The sequence below is a fragment of the Melospiza melodia genome, chromosome 22 (assembly GCF_035770615.1).
Source record: "Melospiza melodia melodia isolate bMelMel2 chromosome 22, bMelMel2.pri, whole genome shotgun sequence".
NCBI lineage: Eukaryota > Metazoa > Chordata > Aves > Passeriformes > Passerellidae > Melospiza > Melospiza melodia.
Genome location: NC_086215.1, coordinates 6,112,114 through 6,128,275, shown reverse-complemented (window position 1 = coordinate 6,128,275; position 16,162 = coordinate 6,112,114). Strand labels below are relative to the sequence as shown.

General features: G+C 46.0%; 1 protein-coding gene across 1 annotated transcript; it reads right to left on the bottom strand.

Moving 5' to 3' along the window:
- Nucleotides 1-8,505: 8,505 nt before the first annotated feature.
- TLR4 (toll like receptor 4) lies at nucleotides 8,506-15,957 on the bottom strand. The gene is made up of 3 exons (XM_063174623.1): nucleotides 15,739-15,957; nucleotides 14,805-14,971; nucleotides 8,506-13,579 (listed from the first exon to the last, which is right to left on the bottom strand). Exons 1-3 carry the CDS (start codon nucleotides 15,841-15,843, stop codon nucleotides 11,323-11,325), a joined length of 2,529 nt encoding a protein of 842 aa, XP_063030693.1. The 5' UTR covers nucleotides 15,844-15,957; the 3' UTR covers nucleotides 8,506-11,322.
- Nucleotides 15,958-16,162: the final 205 nt, after the last annotated feature.

Genomic DNA, 16,162 nt, shown 5'->3' with positions numbered 1-16,162 from the left:
CTCTGTGGTGCCCAGAAGCTGCAGGCAGCCCCTTCCCACAGCCCTGGGGTACATTCCTGCCCACAATTCCCATGCCATGGACCCCTGTGCCCCTCTTTTCAAAGCACACCAATCTCTCTCAGCGAATTTCTGACAGCTGGAGGTGTCTCGCTGACTCAGGTACAGCAAACCTGAAAAAAAAAAAAAAAACAAAAAAAAACTCAAAAAACCCAAACCCAAAAAGAAAGCCCTCAATGGACCCAGAAGATGCTGAAATTCAGCCTCCCAAGGCAAGGAGCTGGCACAAGCTTCAGACTTGGCAAGAAGATTCTGCCTCTTCCTTTCTCTGACTCACATTCCACAAGTCTAGCTCCATGCCCTTCTGCAAGGGGGGTTGAAAGAATTCCACGGTACCAGCAGGATTCTCACCATCCCCATTTCCCAGCCTGTTGGAAAAAAGGCCCTTTAAAAATAGTTCTGTGCTGCTGGGTGGGATTTTCTTCTGCAGGTGCCGTGCAACAGAGAGCGAGATGAGATTCTAATCATAGCTGCTTGGCAGAGAGAAGGTTCAGAGTTGAGCTGTGCAGCAGCAGCCTCATTTTCACAGCAATATCACTTTATTCTCTGCGTGTCAGGGGGACACACATTGCTGCCACTTCCCTGAGCCATGTTTGTATAACGGAGAAGCCACAAAACATGGAGCTGTCATTGCTCCATCACATCCATGGCATGGAGAGCAGCCTGGGCGGTGCCTGATGATTCTGCTCTGAGCCCCCAGAGTTTATCCCGCAGGGCAGAGGGTCCCTGGGGTGGTGGCTGAGCAGCATCCTTGTCCCTGGGTGGGTGCTGTCACCTCCAGTCCCCTCCAGGACTTCCCATCCCAGCAGAGAAATTGGAGCTCAAGGCTGCATTTCCCCACTCTGCACTCATCACTGAGTGTCAGAATTCAGGACATCCCTCTGGCTGTCCTGGATTGCCAGAACTCCTGCCAGGGGGCTCAGAGACTCTGGTACATAGCCCAGGACAACTGTGACTTTGATTATGACCCATGGAAAAAATTGCCAACTTATATGAGGATCTGCAAGCCACGAAAGTCTTAGTAGAATAATAATTAGTTTGTCATGAGGTGAAAAATCAATTTTTTGGGATTTTTAGAATGGGGGTTCAGGAGGCAAGATGGAGGGATCTGGGTGTGTCCAGCCTTTCTCCTTCTTCTTCTTGGCCTCCATCTTCTGCTGTGATGTTGGCACTTTTGGATTGCTTTAAGGTAGAAACTCACTGTCTAACATAGGTGATGGGTATTGGTTCTGGTAAATAATGTATACACGTAGTTTTTAGTATAAAGACATAACACTGCCCCGAGGGCGGCCAGTGGGCCTCTGTCTGACCTGCTGGACAGACCTCGGCAGGCCAGAGAAAAAATTTTATAGATAAGAAACAATAAACAACCTTGAGAACGAGAACTGAAGAGTTCTGACTCCTTCTTCAACTGCTGGGCTGGGAAAAGAGACTGCCCAAGTCCATTCAGCAGGTCAGACAGAGGCACTATGCCCACCCTCAGGGCAGTGTTATCCTTTTATTCTAAAAACTATGTGTACATTATTTACCATAATACCTACCCAATACCTATCATCTATGTCAGACAGTGACCTTCTACTCTAAACCAATCTAAAAGTGCCAACATCACCCAGAAGATGGAGGCTAGGAAGAAGGAGGAAAAAGGACAAGGCACACCCAAATTCCTCCATCTTGGGATGCTGAGCCTCCATTCTAAAAACCCCAAAAAAATCTATTTTCACCCTATGATGAATTCACTATCATTCTACTTAAACTCTTTTGACTTGTAATCCTTCATATAAGGTTGGCAATTGTTTTTTCTAAGGGCTAAATCAAAGGCACAGGGGTCTGGGGCTCTGTGCCAAGGTCTCTGAGCCCCCCAGGCAGGAGCTGGAGCCCTCCAGTGCAGCCAGAGGAATTTCCTGGCTTCCAACATGGGGGGATGTTTCCTGAAACAGAGATTATTGCTACATAACAACACCCTCATGTCACCACAGCCAGCAAAGCACAGGTGACAGTCACCCCAGTGTGACCACACTTCCATGACATCTCTTCACTGCATCCTTCCACATCCCCAGATGTTTTATCAGCTGCCTGACAGGCCTGGCACCCCCTTTCTCAGAGCTGTGCTGTCCTCACCAGCAGCAAAGCCATTAAGCCCCCTTTGCAGCCCCATATGCATTCCCTTCATGCCTTTAATCCTGACAGCCCGAGTAAATTCCTCCTGAAAAGGAAACCCTTGTTCCCCCTCCCCGAGCTGCTGCTTTTTTGCTAAATGTCATTAAAAGCAGAACCCAGGGTAACATCAGTCCTTGCTGAAGGTTGAAACCACCTTGACTGTAATCTTGCCTTGGCACTGGATGGGAAAAAAAAAAAAAAAAAGAAAAAATAAAAAAGCAGATACTTCTTCCACTTCTCTGTCAGCTCCACTTTGCATCAAAATCTCCTTTGTATGTCACAGAGCTATTAAAGTTGTGGATTGTGGCTGGGCTCTGTGTGTGTGGACGTGTGTGTGTCTGTGTCTCAGAAACTGGGTCACCCGGAGAGCGCTCCATGAAAACTCTGCCCTGACAAATCCAGGCTGGCAAGGCTCAAAGATACCCCTTATAATGTTTTTCTGCCTCCCATCATGCTTTGAAATGAGCAAATAATACTACTTTCTGCTGTATTTTTGTATCTTTTATTCAGGAGCTTCCTGAGGTAAATAACCTCAGGCAGGCAAATCCGAGGGGATGCTCCTATCTCTCTTGCTGTCTGCTCACTCTGAAATCATGATATACTTTGCTTTCATGATGCTCTTTATAAAACATTCTCTTTTTTTTTTCCAGGAGAAATGGCTATCAAGGAGGGCAAGAAACTTCACACATTTGGCTCAGGCTTCAATCCCAGCATTTTGTCATTTTTCTCTCCCCGTCACTGCCGCAGAAGTGACAGGAGGGCACCTCCAGAGCCCACAGCAGCTCCCCATCACCCAGGGGAGCCCTGTGGCCATCGCCCAGCCAGAGCAGAGGGTGGCAGGGAGACATCCTGGGATTCCCATCAGGGCTCTGAATAGCACAGCTCAGTTTCTGTCCGAGGCTGAGGGGTGAATCCTGAATCCTCACTGGGACACTGAGAGCTGTGGGAACAGCAGAGCAGGGAGTGGGATTTTGCTCAGCACCCAGCAAAATCCAGGCTGCTGGAGGGGCAAGAGGTGTGGAATTTAGAGTTGCTGACTCCATGCAGGACAGAAAGATGTGGGCCACTATCTCAGGAGGAGCTGAGAGGGGGAAAGCCTGTGTGTTTTCTTATTTTAATATTTACAGTGTGAGAGAAGAGATGGCAGGAAGAAATACCTGGGCAGGGAAGGCTTTTCTGCTAAACACAACTGCAAAGAGGGGCTTGGGGACCAAATACTGCTCTTTTCCTTTGTGCTACTCTAGGGCACTTATTTCCCCTAAAAAAAAGCAAAATTTAAGTGACCACAAATAGAAGCAGTGACAGGAAAGGGGATGGAGGGCTCTGGCTTCAGACAGATGTCTGCTGGCCTGGGGGAGAGCTGTAGAGGAGGATTTCCAAATCCCAGGCCGAGGGAAATTGAGTTGAGGAACAGAAAGTGCATTTTCTCAGGCTCTGATCCAGACTGTGTCTGTCTGTTAGAGCTGCACTCCTGTAAATCACAGTGTGCAGGTTGTGAACCCCATTCCAGCAACAGGAAAGCAAAGCAGGGCAGAGATAACAGGCAGCATTCATCATCTGAGAGGGCCTGGCAGCATCCAGAGCCAGGCAGGGGTGGCAGAGAGCCCTTCCCAGCAAACTGGGAAAGAAAACAGAGGGATTGAAGGGTGAACAGGGAGGGGAACAGGCTCCCCCAAATCCATGGTGAGACATGGAGAGAGAATTCCAGGGGGCAGCTGAACCACCCAGAGCATCCCACATCAGGCAAGTTTGGGGTTGTTTTGGGTCATTAAAGAGCAGAAGTGCTGATCCAGAGCCAGAGGGAATTCCAGGGGGTCCCTGAAGCACCCAGAGAATCCCACATCAGGCAAGTTAGGGGTTGTTTTGGGTCATTAAGGAGCAGAAGTGCTGATCCAGGAGCCAGAGGGAATTCCAGGGAGGAGCTGAAGCACCCAGAGCATCCCACATCAGGCAAGTTTGGGGTTGTTTTGGGTCATTAAAGAGCAGAAATGCTGATCCAGGAGCCCATGGGTGTGCTCAGCTGGAGCAGCAGGTTGTAGGGATGTCACTCCCCCCAGGCCTGCTCAGTGTCCTCTGGTTAATGAATTCAGCGCTGAGTTTAGGGGATCTCGGGAGAATGAATTGTCAGAGCGTTGGAAGCAAGAGATGGCAGGGGAATTACTGCTAATCCTTTCTTGTGGGACACAGCACTCCAAAGGATTTAAAGGCTATTCAAAAATGTAGAAAAAGAAGAAGTGACAAGGACACCCCTCCCTCTTTCTCGCGTTTTAGGTTGGTCACTTGCTGCTGGCTGGGAAAGGCAGAAAAGAGAAACTTCCAGGAGAGGGAAAGGATGAGAGGGAGAGAAGAAAAGATGAAGAATGAAGATTAGATCTGGAGAAAAGCCGATCTTACCCTCTCAGGTAGTGTAGGCTGCAATTAAATCTCTTTTGCCTAACAATACCCTATTGTTATTTGCGAAGTAGCACTCAAGATGTGTGATAAGGGACTGAGGAGCTGCAGGCAGGGAAGCTGCAGGTTTATCCGCAGAAATCCTCTGGATGCAGGGCCCTGGGCCCCAGTCCCATGGGGTGACCCTGTACCTCACCTGGGCATCATCATTAATAAATGCATTCCCCATCACCAATAATAAATGTATTCTGAACAGATCTGGTGGAAGGATTTTGGAAGTGTGGGGTTGGAATATCCTCTCCCCACTGTTGGATTTGTAGACTTGGTCAAGGGTTTGGTCACACAAAAGGTGTGTGACCAAAGGTCACTCCCTCTGTATTTTGGGAAGGCTGGCAGCCACCAAGGCAGGTCTGGGCGGGGCTTCTTGTGCCTTCCAGAGATGCTCAGGTTCTTTCATGCCAGTCACCTGTCCCTGCTGGACCCCAAGGGCTCCAACCTGTCCCCTTCAAAACATGGCTGATACCCATGCAACGCTCATTTCCATCCCTATCCAGATTATCAATATGCAAAAAAGTAGCACTTAGAGGCTCACCAAAATATGTAGGTGCTTTGGTTAGTGCTGCAAACCCTGGGACCAAGCCACCTCCAGCATCTGGGACCCACTCAGCTAAACTGTGGCCCCTTTCCCACCCTGAGACCCTGCACAAATACCTTCCCTCTTTATTTCCTTCCTTTTCCTTGCTTTTCTGGTGCGGTGTTTGTGAGGGGTCCCCAGGACAAAGTGAGAGACGAGAATTTGACTCCATGTCCTCAGAAGGCTGATTTATTATTTTATGATATGGTATGGTGTGATATGAAATATATTATATTATATTATATTATATTATATTATATTATATTATATTATATTATATTATATTATATTATATTATATTATATTATATTATATTATATTATATTATATTATATTATATTATATTATATTATATTATATTATATTATATTATATTATATCATATCATATCATATCATATCATATCATATTATAACATATCATATTATATTATAACATATCATATCATAGCTATACTAAAACTATATTAAAGAAAGAGAAAGGAAACATTAGAAGAAGGCTTAACAAGAATGAATAATAAAAACCTGTGACTGACTCAGAGAGTCTGACACAGCTGGACTGGGATTGGCCATTAATAAAAAAACAATTCACATGCTGGATAAACAATCTCCAAATCACATTCCAAAGCAGCAGAACAGGGAGAAGCTGAAGCTTCTCGGCTTCCCAGGAGAAGAAATCCCAGTGAAGGGATTTTTCAGAAAATATCACGGTGACATTCAGGTGTTTCAGCAGAGCTGCCCTGAGTTGTGCAATGTTTCTCTGTGTGTTCAGAGCATCACAGTGAGGTCCAGGCTGGTGAATTATTGACTGTGCCCTCTGGGTGACCTTGAGGCAGAGGAAGGTGAGGGCTCCTGGCACATAGGTTCCTCTCTGCAATTCGTGCTTTGCTGTCATTTGTCCCCGTTCCCAGCCTGAGCTGGGCATGGCAAGGAGCAACTTATTAAGGGATTGCTTCTTTCCTCCCCTGTTCAGCTGCTCTCAGGCAGCTCCTATCGATCCACTGCACCTACTCAAGGTGTTTTGCAGAAAAGGCACTTAGTGAAATTCATTCCAGGGGTTCCTCAGTGGCTTTTCCTGCTTGAACTGCATGTGGGGCACAGGCAGGTGAAGGTTTGACTCTGAGAAGGTCATGGGGAGAACTGTCATAGAAGAGGAATTTCCATTTTGCCAAACATAATTTCTAGCATGTTACAAAAAAAAAAAAAAAACAAAAAATTCCTCAAAACAACCCAAAACCAAACCAAACCCAAACAAACCAAAACAAACCACACAAAAAAAACCCAAAACAAAACAAAACAAAACAAAAAACTCCCCCAAAACGAAGTCCAGGGTTTTTATTTTGGGTGTGTAGAAACCATTTTTACATTTTGGTGTTGCTTTAGGAGCCTACTCAGATCATGTAAATAGAAACAAATTTTAAAATGAAAAGGTACTCTGAAAAACAACAGCATAAAGCTAAGCAGACATTTTTTAAAATGACATTGTGGAGCAATTTAACTTTTATTAGAAAACTCTTTTTCAGCCCCTCCAAACCATTTTTTAAAATCACTGTTTCCATAAAAAATATCTGTTCCAAAATTACATGCAACAGCAAACCAGAAGCTGTGCTGTGACAATTCCCATTCCATAGATTCACCACGCTCCCTCATTAAATTGCAGAAACCACACACAAAATAGCATTTCCCAGAGGACAATCGCTCTCCCTGAGAAGTTTCAACCTGTTCCTGTCAAGTACCAGTGAGCCCAGGGAAAGCAGCTGTTTTTCCTTTTTCTGCTGGGTTTTTTAGTGAATTTGGAAATCTGTGTTCCTGCTCAGAGGGGCCAGGGGAGCGTTCCTGCAGTGCTGCTCCTGCCCGCAGCCAGATCCAGGTGGGAAGGGCTGCACATGGCTCTGCTTTCAGCTTTTCCAGCTGTTGCACTGTGGGGATTTTTGAAGGAGTTTTGAATGAGTTGGAGATGGGATCTCTGAATTGTTTCTGATAATGTGATTTATTTTTCTTATCTTCTGCATAGGCAAGAAGGGTGAGTTTGGGTCACATCTTTACCCCATGGCTCAGAAGGTCACAAGACCCCTAGTTACTAGTCCTTTTTAGGGATTTGTTGACCAATAAAACACTGCCAACAAAGATGTTTCTGGTTTTGACCCAATCCTTAAATATTTTGTCTTATGGACTCATGCTACAGTGTGAGATTTCTTAGCCAATCATGTTATGGCACACAAACCCACAGTACTGCATTCTAAACTCTTTCTTTACTTCAGTAACTACTTTTATTTTTTCTATAGCTTAAACTCTAAAACTCTAAAATTTCCTTTACTTAGCTTAATGTGTCTCTGCTTTAAACTCCAAATCCACATTCTCACTTCTAGCGCCTAAATTTGGAAGCCTTTCCCAAGGTCTCAGATCAAATCCTGGGTTTAATTCTAAGCTTTGGCTTCCAGGCCCAAAGTTGTGAGAATTCCCTGCATTTTGGATTCCAACAGAGCACCAAGGCAATCACACTAATGAGGGCACGCTCTGCTCAGAGCACCCTCCACAAGGCAAAGAAGTCCAGAGCTGCAGCTGTCCTGGCATTTTGCATGGGTTAAATGAAGCTCAGAGTGAAATCAGGGCATGCCCCCACTGCAAATGGAATAGCTTGGATGCAGCAGCCCTTTGGAGCTTTGTCTCCATCTGTTTTTATGACCTGGGCAAAAGAGATGCTTTAATAACTGGAATATTTTCAGATATTTGCATGAGAGATGAATGCAGAGCTGGAGGGGTGTTTGCTTGGCTGCTCATTTTTTCACCCAGTGAGTAAATCCTATCAAAGCCTTGCTGCAGAGTGGGCAGCTCCAAACAGTGCATGCCAGCAGCTTTGGAAGCATGAGAATGTTGAGTTTTCCTTTGGATATTTGCTTCCTACAATAAGACAAATGAGTACGTGTGTTTCTGTGGGAATCACAATATTCTGTCATATCTTTTATGAAAAATCCTTTCCTTAGGATTTTTTCCTCCTGAGAAGCTGAGATGCCTCAGGAGCAAAATGTCAACAATGCTTATCTGCTGCTGTGGAATGCAACAGGTTCATCTGTGATTGGCCCATGTTGGGTGTCTCTAATTAATGGCCAATCACAGCCCAGCTGGCTCAGACAGAGAGAGACACAAACCTTTGTTATCATTCTTTGCTATTCTATTCTTAGCTAGCCTTCTGATGGAATCCTTTCTTCTATTCTTTTAGTATAGTTTTAATGCAATATGTATCATAAAATAATAAATCAAGCCTTCTGAAACATGGAGTCAGATCCTCATCTCTTCCCTCATCCTAAGACCCCTGTGAACGCCGTCACAATATTCCCCCATTTATAGTATTGGGGAAAGCTGGTTTGAATCTTCCAAAAAAAGATCTACAATTTCTCTGCTGGGTAAATGGTGAAAATACAATCCTTCACACAGCCTTGTCCATCTTGGACTCATAAACCTCAGCACTGCCTGGGCAGGTCACAGAATCACAGAGTGGGTGAGGCTGGAAGGGACCAGAGAGGGGCAGCTGAAGTTGTGATGGGTTTTGTGGATTTTTCTTGGACAATAAGGAAGCCAGGGGCAACTCAGGTATTCATGTCTGCCGTGGAGACTCTGAATAGGAAGAGAAAAACAAGTGACCAGTTTCTTTTAAAATTGTACTGGTGGGAGCTTCGTCTCAGCATCACTTCAGCTCTCCTAAAATTGCTTTGATATTCAAAGAAAACACTGACTTTTTAAACAATGCTGTCCTAAATCCCTTTTATAAATGCCCAGAACCACTCTCAGGCTTTCTGAAACTCATTGTTATAATTACAATCAAGAATCATAGGACTCTGTGCTTTGTGCCAGAAATACACATCCACTGCATTGTTTGCAGAGGAGCCGCAGAGAGAAAGAGTGAAGGAGAAATGCACCTTCAGTGCTGCTCAATTCAGGAACAGCAACTCCCACTCTTTTTAATTTTTCCTCTTTTGTTTCCAAATTTAACTTGGAGCTGCTGAAATTCAGGCTAAGCTTTGCTTTGTCCACTGTGCCCTCCTTTGGCCTCAGTGCAGTGAACCTCGAGGTTCTCTGTCCCCACCATCCCATCCTGGAGGAGGAGGAGGAGGAAGGTGGGGGTGGAAGGTGAGGAGGAAGGTCTGCAGGATCCATCAATGCCAGCAGAGGTGAGGAGAACTTCAATTTGGGATTAGCAGATGCAGAACAAACTCTCTGGGCAAAGGGAAGCAGCATCAAGCGTGGTTTTATTAAATCTTCATCTCCTGAGTCACAAAAGAAGCTTATGGGGGGTTTTGATAGTCTTGTATGACACAGTACATAGAGAGGGAAATGTGATTCAACTTTTGCCAGCACAAGGCCTGGAACTGGCTCTCCCTCTCTGCCCAACAGTGTCTGATGTTGATCCCTGATCCTGCTTCCATGGAAATGTCCCTGTCTGGTGCTTAGAGAACGGAGTGGATAAACATCAGATCTGATTCACCACTCAGTTGCTTCTGTTTTACCTCTGCAGAACATCCCTGATCATAGAAGGATTTGCAAGATTAATTCAGTGTAATTCAGTGATGGATACCAATCAAAGCCTTTGGCAAAAAGAGAGCAATATCCCTTCCCCATGCCCTATCCCACACATCAATGATGTGCTCTGTGTTGGGATTCCATGGCATTCAAACTTTCCTGCCCTTGATTCAGGACGCTGCTGGGGCCCTTTAGTTCAGCTAACCCAGACTTTTCCCCTCCCTGCAAAATGCCAGGCGTGTTCGCAGTGAAACCAAAGCAAAACTCCCTCGCCCTGTACAATTCCAGGTGGGGAAACAGGCAGGCAGATCTGAACCCCATCTCAAACCCTGGAGGCTCTTGCAGCACCTTCCAACAGTCAGTTAAGGCTCATCCAGAGAGTGAAAAAGCTTAATCTAGAACTGGCTATCTGTAAACATCAAAACACTTTGTTCAGGATCAATTTTGCTTGTTTAGGGCAGTCTCAGAGCATATCCACAAACACTGGATGAGGAGAAGCAGTGGGAGCAAAGAAATATTTCAGTTTAGAGGTGTTAACACATTTCTTGTCCCCCCCATGCAAACTCCAAAATGCCCTCTCAAATGCTATATAATCTGGATATAAGTAAGATTTTCAGGTGATGGTTTCAATATTTGGTCTTGGTCTAAAAAAAACCGGAAAGAAACATGTTGGGCAAATTTCCCAACCACAGAAACGTCCCTCCCTGATGGCAAAAGTACTCAGGTTCCCTGAGCAGCTGCCAGCTGGGGCTGTAGGATGTCCCATTGCTCCCTGGAGGGTTTGTCCCAAGTCATGGTGCCCATGGAGGCAGGCACAAGACTTTCAGCATCCAAGCCTTGTTTTTTTGTTTTTAGAGATGAAATTGCTGTGTCTTTACTCTGCCTTTGAGATTCTGAGGTCCACTCAAAGCAGCAGACTGTGAAGTTCCTCCGAAAATGGTCTCAGGACCCAAATCCAGTTTCAGAAGCAGCCAGATGACAGTCAGAGCATTGATCTGTTCCTGCACCCACCAAACCTGAGCTATTGCTGGGCCACCTGTGGGTGACAGCCATGGCCAAACACAGAGCTCAGGCAGCTCTTCTGGCCCCTGTCACTCCTTAACTTGCAAAATTCCTTGAGAGAAGGTGACCAGCAAGGCAGGGATTTCTGTAGTGATGTGGCAGAGCCTCCATCCACTCACTCTGACTCTGAACAGCAACAGAAGTGTTGCCCTGGTTTTTTAAGATTTTCTTCTGATGTTGACATTCTTGTAGTGAACTTTCTCACACACTTTCTGTAAATAACTTATTGTTTTGCATTCCTTTATGGAGGAGGAGAAAGTTGATGGATTGTTGGTCTGTTCAGTGTCATTGGAGAGGTGGCACTGTCACCCTCCAATCCACTGTCACTCTTGGAAAACTATAAATGTTGGAGTCAGAAAATAAACTTCCCTTTTTTCTTCACCTTGAGAACAGCGGTGTGCACTTATGTTCTTTCGTGTCCTATAGCGACAAGAAGAACCAACTTCTAAACGCCATCCATCAGTCCAGGATGGCAGACAGGTCAGGAAGAACTCCTCTTTCTCTTCACATGAGTTTTGCCTCCTCATGATTCCAATTTTTGCCTTCCATCAGCACTCCTGTCAGCTGCCTCCAGAAGATGTGCTTGCTTATCTCGTTGTCTTTCCACTCCAGGTAGGTGTTCCTCCTCAGGTACCGAGACAGCCCCAGCCTCTGCCTCAGCAGGTCCTTGTTCACATCTTCCAGCACGATCATGATGATGCCAGCCTTGCCCTCCACCAGCTGCCAGGACTGGGCAATGTCAAACTCAAAGCTGCACCACTTGCTCTCCAGGAAGTCAGCGGAGATGACTGCGATGACATTCCTGCTGCTGAGAAACCCCTCCTGGATGATATTGGTGACAATGGGCACCCCTGGCAGGAAGTCCCTGTAGTACAGACACAGGTGGAAGGGAGGTCTTCCTCCTTCCAGGGGTTCCACCAGCTCCTTTGTCACCCATTCCTGGTCTTTGCTGGAGTGGATGACAAAGGCGTCATAGGTGTCGCCTCTTTCTGCGTAGTGTTTGCAGCCACTGAGCAGCACCACGGAGTAGTAGAGCTGGAAGTAGTACCTGTAAACCAGCAAGAGGATCACCACAACACAGAGCAGCACAACCACCGAGGAGGCAACTTTGCCTGCATCGACGTGGCAGGAGGACAGATCAAAGCTTGGCAGGCTGACGTTGGCCACGTACGAGGGAGTGTGGCACAGCATCAGCTCCTTGTTCTGCAGCAGCTCCTGATTCTCCTTGATCCACATCAGAAAGTCCAGGTACACACAGGAGCAATCAAACAGGTTCTGAGAGATATCCAGCAGGAGCAGGCTGTCAGGCAGGATTTCCCTGGCTGAGTCCAACAGAACAGTCAGCTGGTTTCTGCTGAAATCCAGGACTCTGAGGGCTTGGAGTGGCTGGTAGACTCCAGGATCAAAAGTCAGGAGCTTATTGTTGCTGATGTTTAGCTCTTTTAGCTCAGAGAGGGCATCAAAAGTACTTTGATCCACGTGTTCTAATTTGCAGCTTGAAATATCCAAGGTGTGCAGGTGACTTAGGTTTTTGAAGTTGTTTGCCAGCTTATTGTCTGCAAAGGAGTTTCCTGCCATCTTGAGCACTTGCAAAGAGTTCAAGCCACAAAATGTACACTGGGATTTAACTTCGGTTTTGGTGTGGGAAATATCAAGGTAAATCAGTCTCTGAAGGGACAGAAAGACAGGGTAGGAGCCAGGACCAAATAAGGTTGTGTGCTGAAAGTCCAAATATAACAAATTCTCCACATTATTGAAATCTCCAGTCAATCTGATGTAAGAATTGAAGCTTAAGTTCAAGTGTTTCAAATTTGGACAATTTCGAAACTGAGGGGAACAGCATCTGCTGAAGGTGAGTCTATTCTCACTCAGATCTATGACCTCCAGGTTACTGAGACCCTCAAACTTCTGCTCGAAGGTTTTGAGACTTCTGTTCTTGGTAATACGAAGTACTCTCAGCTCCTTGAAAAGCGACAGCTTCATGGCAGGCACATCATCAAAACTACATTTCTTGCATTCCAGTTGCTTCACTTTAGACCCCACGGGAACCTGTGATATCTGCTCAAGTCCCAGGTCCACCAAGCGAATAGTGGAGACGTTGCCCACGCAGTCAAAGAGAGTGTCTGTGTCATCCTCAAAGTCCCCGAGGCAGATCAGGACAAACTCTTCCATCTGCACCTGGCACAGCCCATCCAAGAGCCCCCTCTCAAAGTCCTGCTCTCTGTCATGGTCACTGAACACCCCAACTATGAGTCTGCTGACCTGCAAACCAGCCAGGCCTTGCAGAGAGGTTTGCATCATGGAGCTCTCAAAAGCAGACCTGAGAGCCAGCTCAGCAAGGTGGATCCCTGCAAAGGCCCCCGGCTCTATGGATTTTATATTGTTCAAGGAAAGCACCAGAGTGAGGTTGAGCCTGTTCCCTTCCCTCAGGGCATCAAGGTCTCCTCTGGAGATAGATGTGATCCTGTTAGAGAAGAAGCTCAGGTGCCTGAGGGAGGTCATGTTGGTGAAATACTTGGGAAGCTTCAATGAAGTAATGCTGTTGTGGCCTAAATTCAGCTCCTGCAGAGTATGCAAGTGGCCAATAGGCAGCTCAGACAGAGAGGTCCTGTTGGTTTCCACCAGAACCAGTTTTTTCAGAGATGTTAAGCCATGGAAAGCTGCTTTCCCCAGGTGCTGGAAGGAATTGGCAGTTAAAACCAAGGTGGAAAGGCTAGGGAGATCCAGAAAGGAGTTATCTTCTATTGTATGGATGTGGCACCTGTTGGGCATGAAAAGAAGATATAAATGCATGAAACGCTGTCCCTTGCTTGTTCTCTGAGTGCTGCTGTGGCTCAGCCTCACACTGGGGGCTGGCTTGGCTTTGCTGTGCTGGGCAGAAGCATCCCTGGATGTGCAAAGGGAACTCTCCTCCAGCAGGAGACCTCCTCCCACCTCCTCTAATCTTAAATTCAAAGCAGGAGACCTGGAGACCTGGTGAGGATCAAAACTTCATGCAGGCAGCAGGAAAGAAGACTCCTAGCCGTCAGTTTAGGCCATTGTGATGACCATCACTGATGGAAGAAGCAACCAGAGCCAGCATTCCCTCACACCTTGCACATCCCCAGCCCTCTGTGTGTCACCTCAGCCCCACCTGGGCAGCCCCACTGGCACCAGAGCAGGGCAGCTGTGGCAGAGCTCACAGCTTGGCAGCAATTGATATCTGGTGATGGCTCAGAGGAAGCAGAGCCCAGGATGAGAAAAGGAAGAGGGGAAAATGACTGTGGCCCCCTAAGGTGTATTTGATGTGGGAAGATCCAGAATTTGAGACCCAAATCCATTGTGCAGTGAATCCCAGCAGAATTAGTTTAATAATGCAGGCAGTGCCTCACAGCACATGTGCTCTGCCACTCAGCCAATTTGGAGCCAGAGCTGTGACGGGGCTGAGTGACATTTCTCAGAGAAACAATTTACCCAGAGAAACTGTTGTCTGAAGTCAATGGAAATTATACATCAATTGAAATTTGCTAATAGGCCTCCCCATCTCCTCCCCCAGATATGTGAGGAGAAGGCAAAAGAGAATATGTTGATATTTTAAAACAGCCTTTTAGAAAATGAATGTACCTTCATGTTATTTTTTTTTTAATATAAACTGTGATTAGAAAAACATCTCACCCAAGATGTTCCACTTCAGAGTTTTTGTAACAGTGAAAAGTCTGACATTTTTCTTGTTCACAGACAAGTGAAACATCTTCCTCCTCCTTCTCACATTCCAGCCTACAAGATCAGACTGACAGACCCAGCTCTGATGGAGGGTGTGCACTCAGTGACTGGACTAAAAGCTGCTCATCACTTCACCACGGGGATGTGCAAAATGACAGGCACAGGGACAAAGGCACAAGGAAAAAAAAATAAACAGCCAAGACCAATAGACCCCAAAATAAGGCACCATTTTAACCCAGCTGCTAAAGAAAAATTAAGGAGGATCCACATGATAAATCCAATACCTTGAAAGATCCAGAAACTGCAGCTCAGGGACTGATGCAAAATAATTTGAGCCCAGTGAGTTCAGATTGCTGAAACTGAGGTCCAGGTTCAGGGTGGTGTTTGGGACTCCATCAGGAACTCCAGAGATGTTCAGTCCAGTGCATCTGTAAGTTGTGTTAGGGGTGATCTGTAACAGAGGCAGGCCCCATCATGGTCAACATCTGCTCTCCATGAAGTGCCAGGAAATGTCACTGTCAGGAAGGCAGGAGCAGAATCACCCCCCTTGCAGTTCATTTCTAAAGGAGCTGCCTTGAGTTTTAGGAAATAATCTTACATACCCTTAACATTTTTCTCTCTCCTAATAGAACCAGTCCTACTCCCCAGGAAAAACTGCATTTCTTGCTGATTAAAGGTGGGACAAAATTACAGGACAACATTCCTTGAGGTGACAGATAGAGAGCCAGCAGGACAAACACTCATGGATGCACTGCATGCCCAGGAACAGCTCTCAGCTCTCTTCCCCTGCACGTAACCAAGTATTTGAACCAAAGGCAGCTTGAACCAAAGTTATTCTGCAAGCAAATAATTGCCAGCAAAACTTTGCAAAATCTGTGACAGGTGCTTGGTGAAATCACTCTACTGCACAAACCAGGAAAATCTCTCTGTTTTGTAGAAATTAGACAAAATTTAGAGCCCTTCCAAGGGAAATATAATCTATTACAATAACTGCACTGCAGCACCTTCAATGAGAAGAAAAATTTCTTGCTGCTGGTTCTGATTCTCAGATGTTTTTGAGACTAGAATTTACTTCAAATATTTCAATCACCTTGATAAAAACCTTGGGGAAAAATAAAATAAAATAAAACTGGGCTTTCCTAAGAGGCTTGAGGCACAAATCTCCCAAGCAAAGGGAGAGGAACAGAAGGATTTTGTGCTCACTCAGAGCTCACATACCTCCAAACAGGGATCCAGGAGGCAGCCTGCCAGTGGGGATGGGACAAATGCCAGCAGCAGCAGCACCAGGAGCGTCCCCAAAGGAAGGGTTCCTCTCCTGGGCATCTTCAGGAGGACAGGAGTGCAAGAGAAAGGAGCATGGAGAGAGAAAGCTGGAGACAGAAAGCTCCTGCAGCACCAGGAGTTGTGTTGCACCACTCCTGCTTCTCACTGCGTGTCTCTGAGGGTTGCAGAGAGCAAGAAGGGAAGTGAAACTTGGTCACTGCCTTGTTTCCACACACCCTTCTGGAAATTGTTAAAAAAAAAAATTCCAACCAGAAAAAAAAAAAAGTAATGACAGATATAATTTGGGCTAGAAATTAAAAAGGAGTATGGGTTTCATCAGTGCCACTTGACTTGATTGCCTCTGATTAGCTCAGGTCAA

Coding starts and splice junctions, on each gene's coding strand:
- TLR4 (XM_063174623.1), bottom strand. CDS start 15,843: ATGCCCAGGAGAGGAACCCTTCCTTTGGGGACGCTCCTGGTGCTGCTG. Junction 14,972..15,738: donor TCCTGGATCCCTGTTTGGAG/GTATGTGAGCTC, acceptor CCTCTGTTACAG/ATCACCCCTAACACAACTTA. Junction 13,580..14,804: donor CAGTTTCTGGATCTTTCAAG/GTATTGGATTTA, acceptor CATGCCCAACAG/GTGCCACATCCATACAATAG.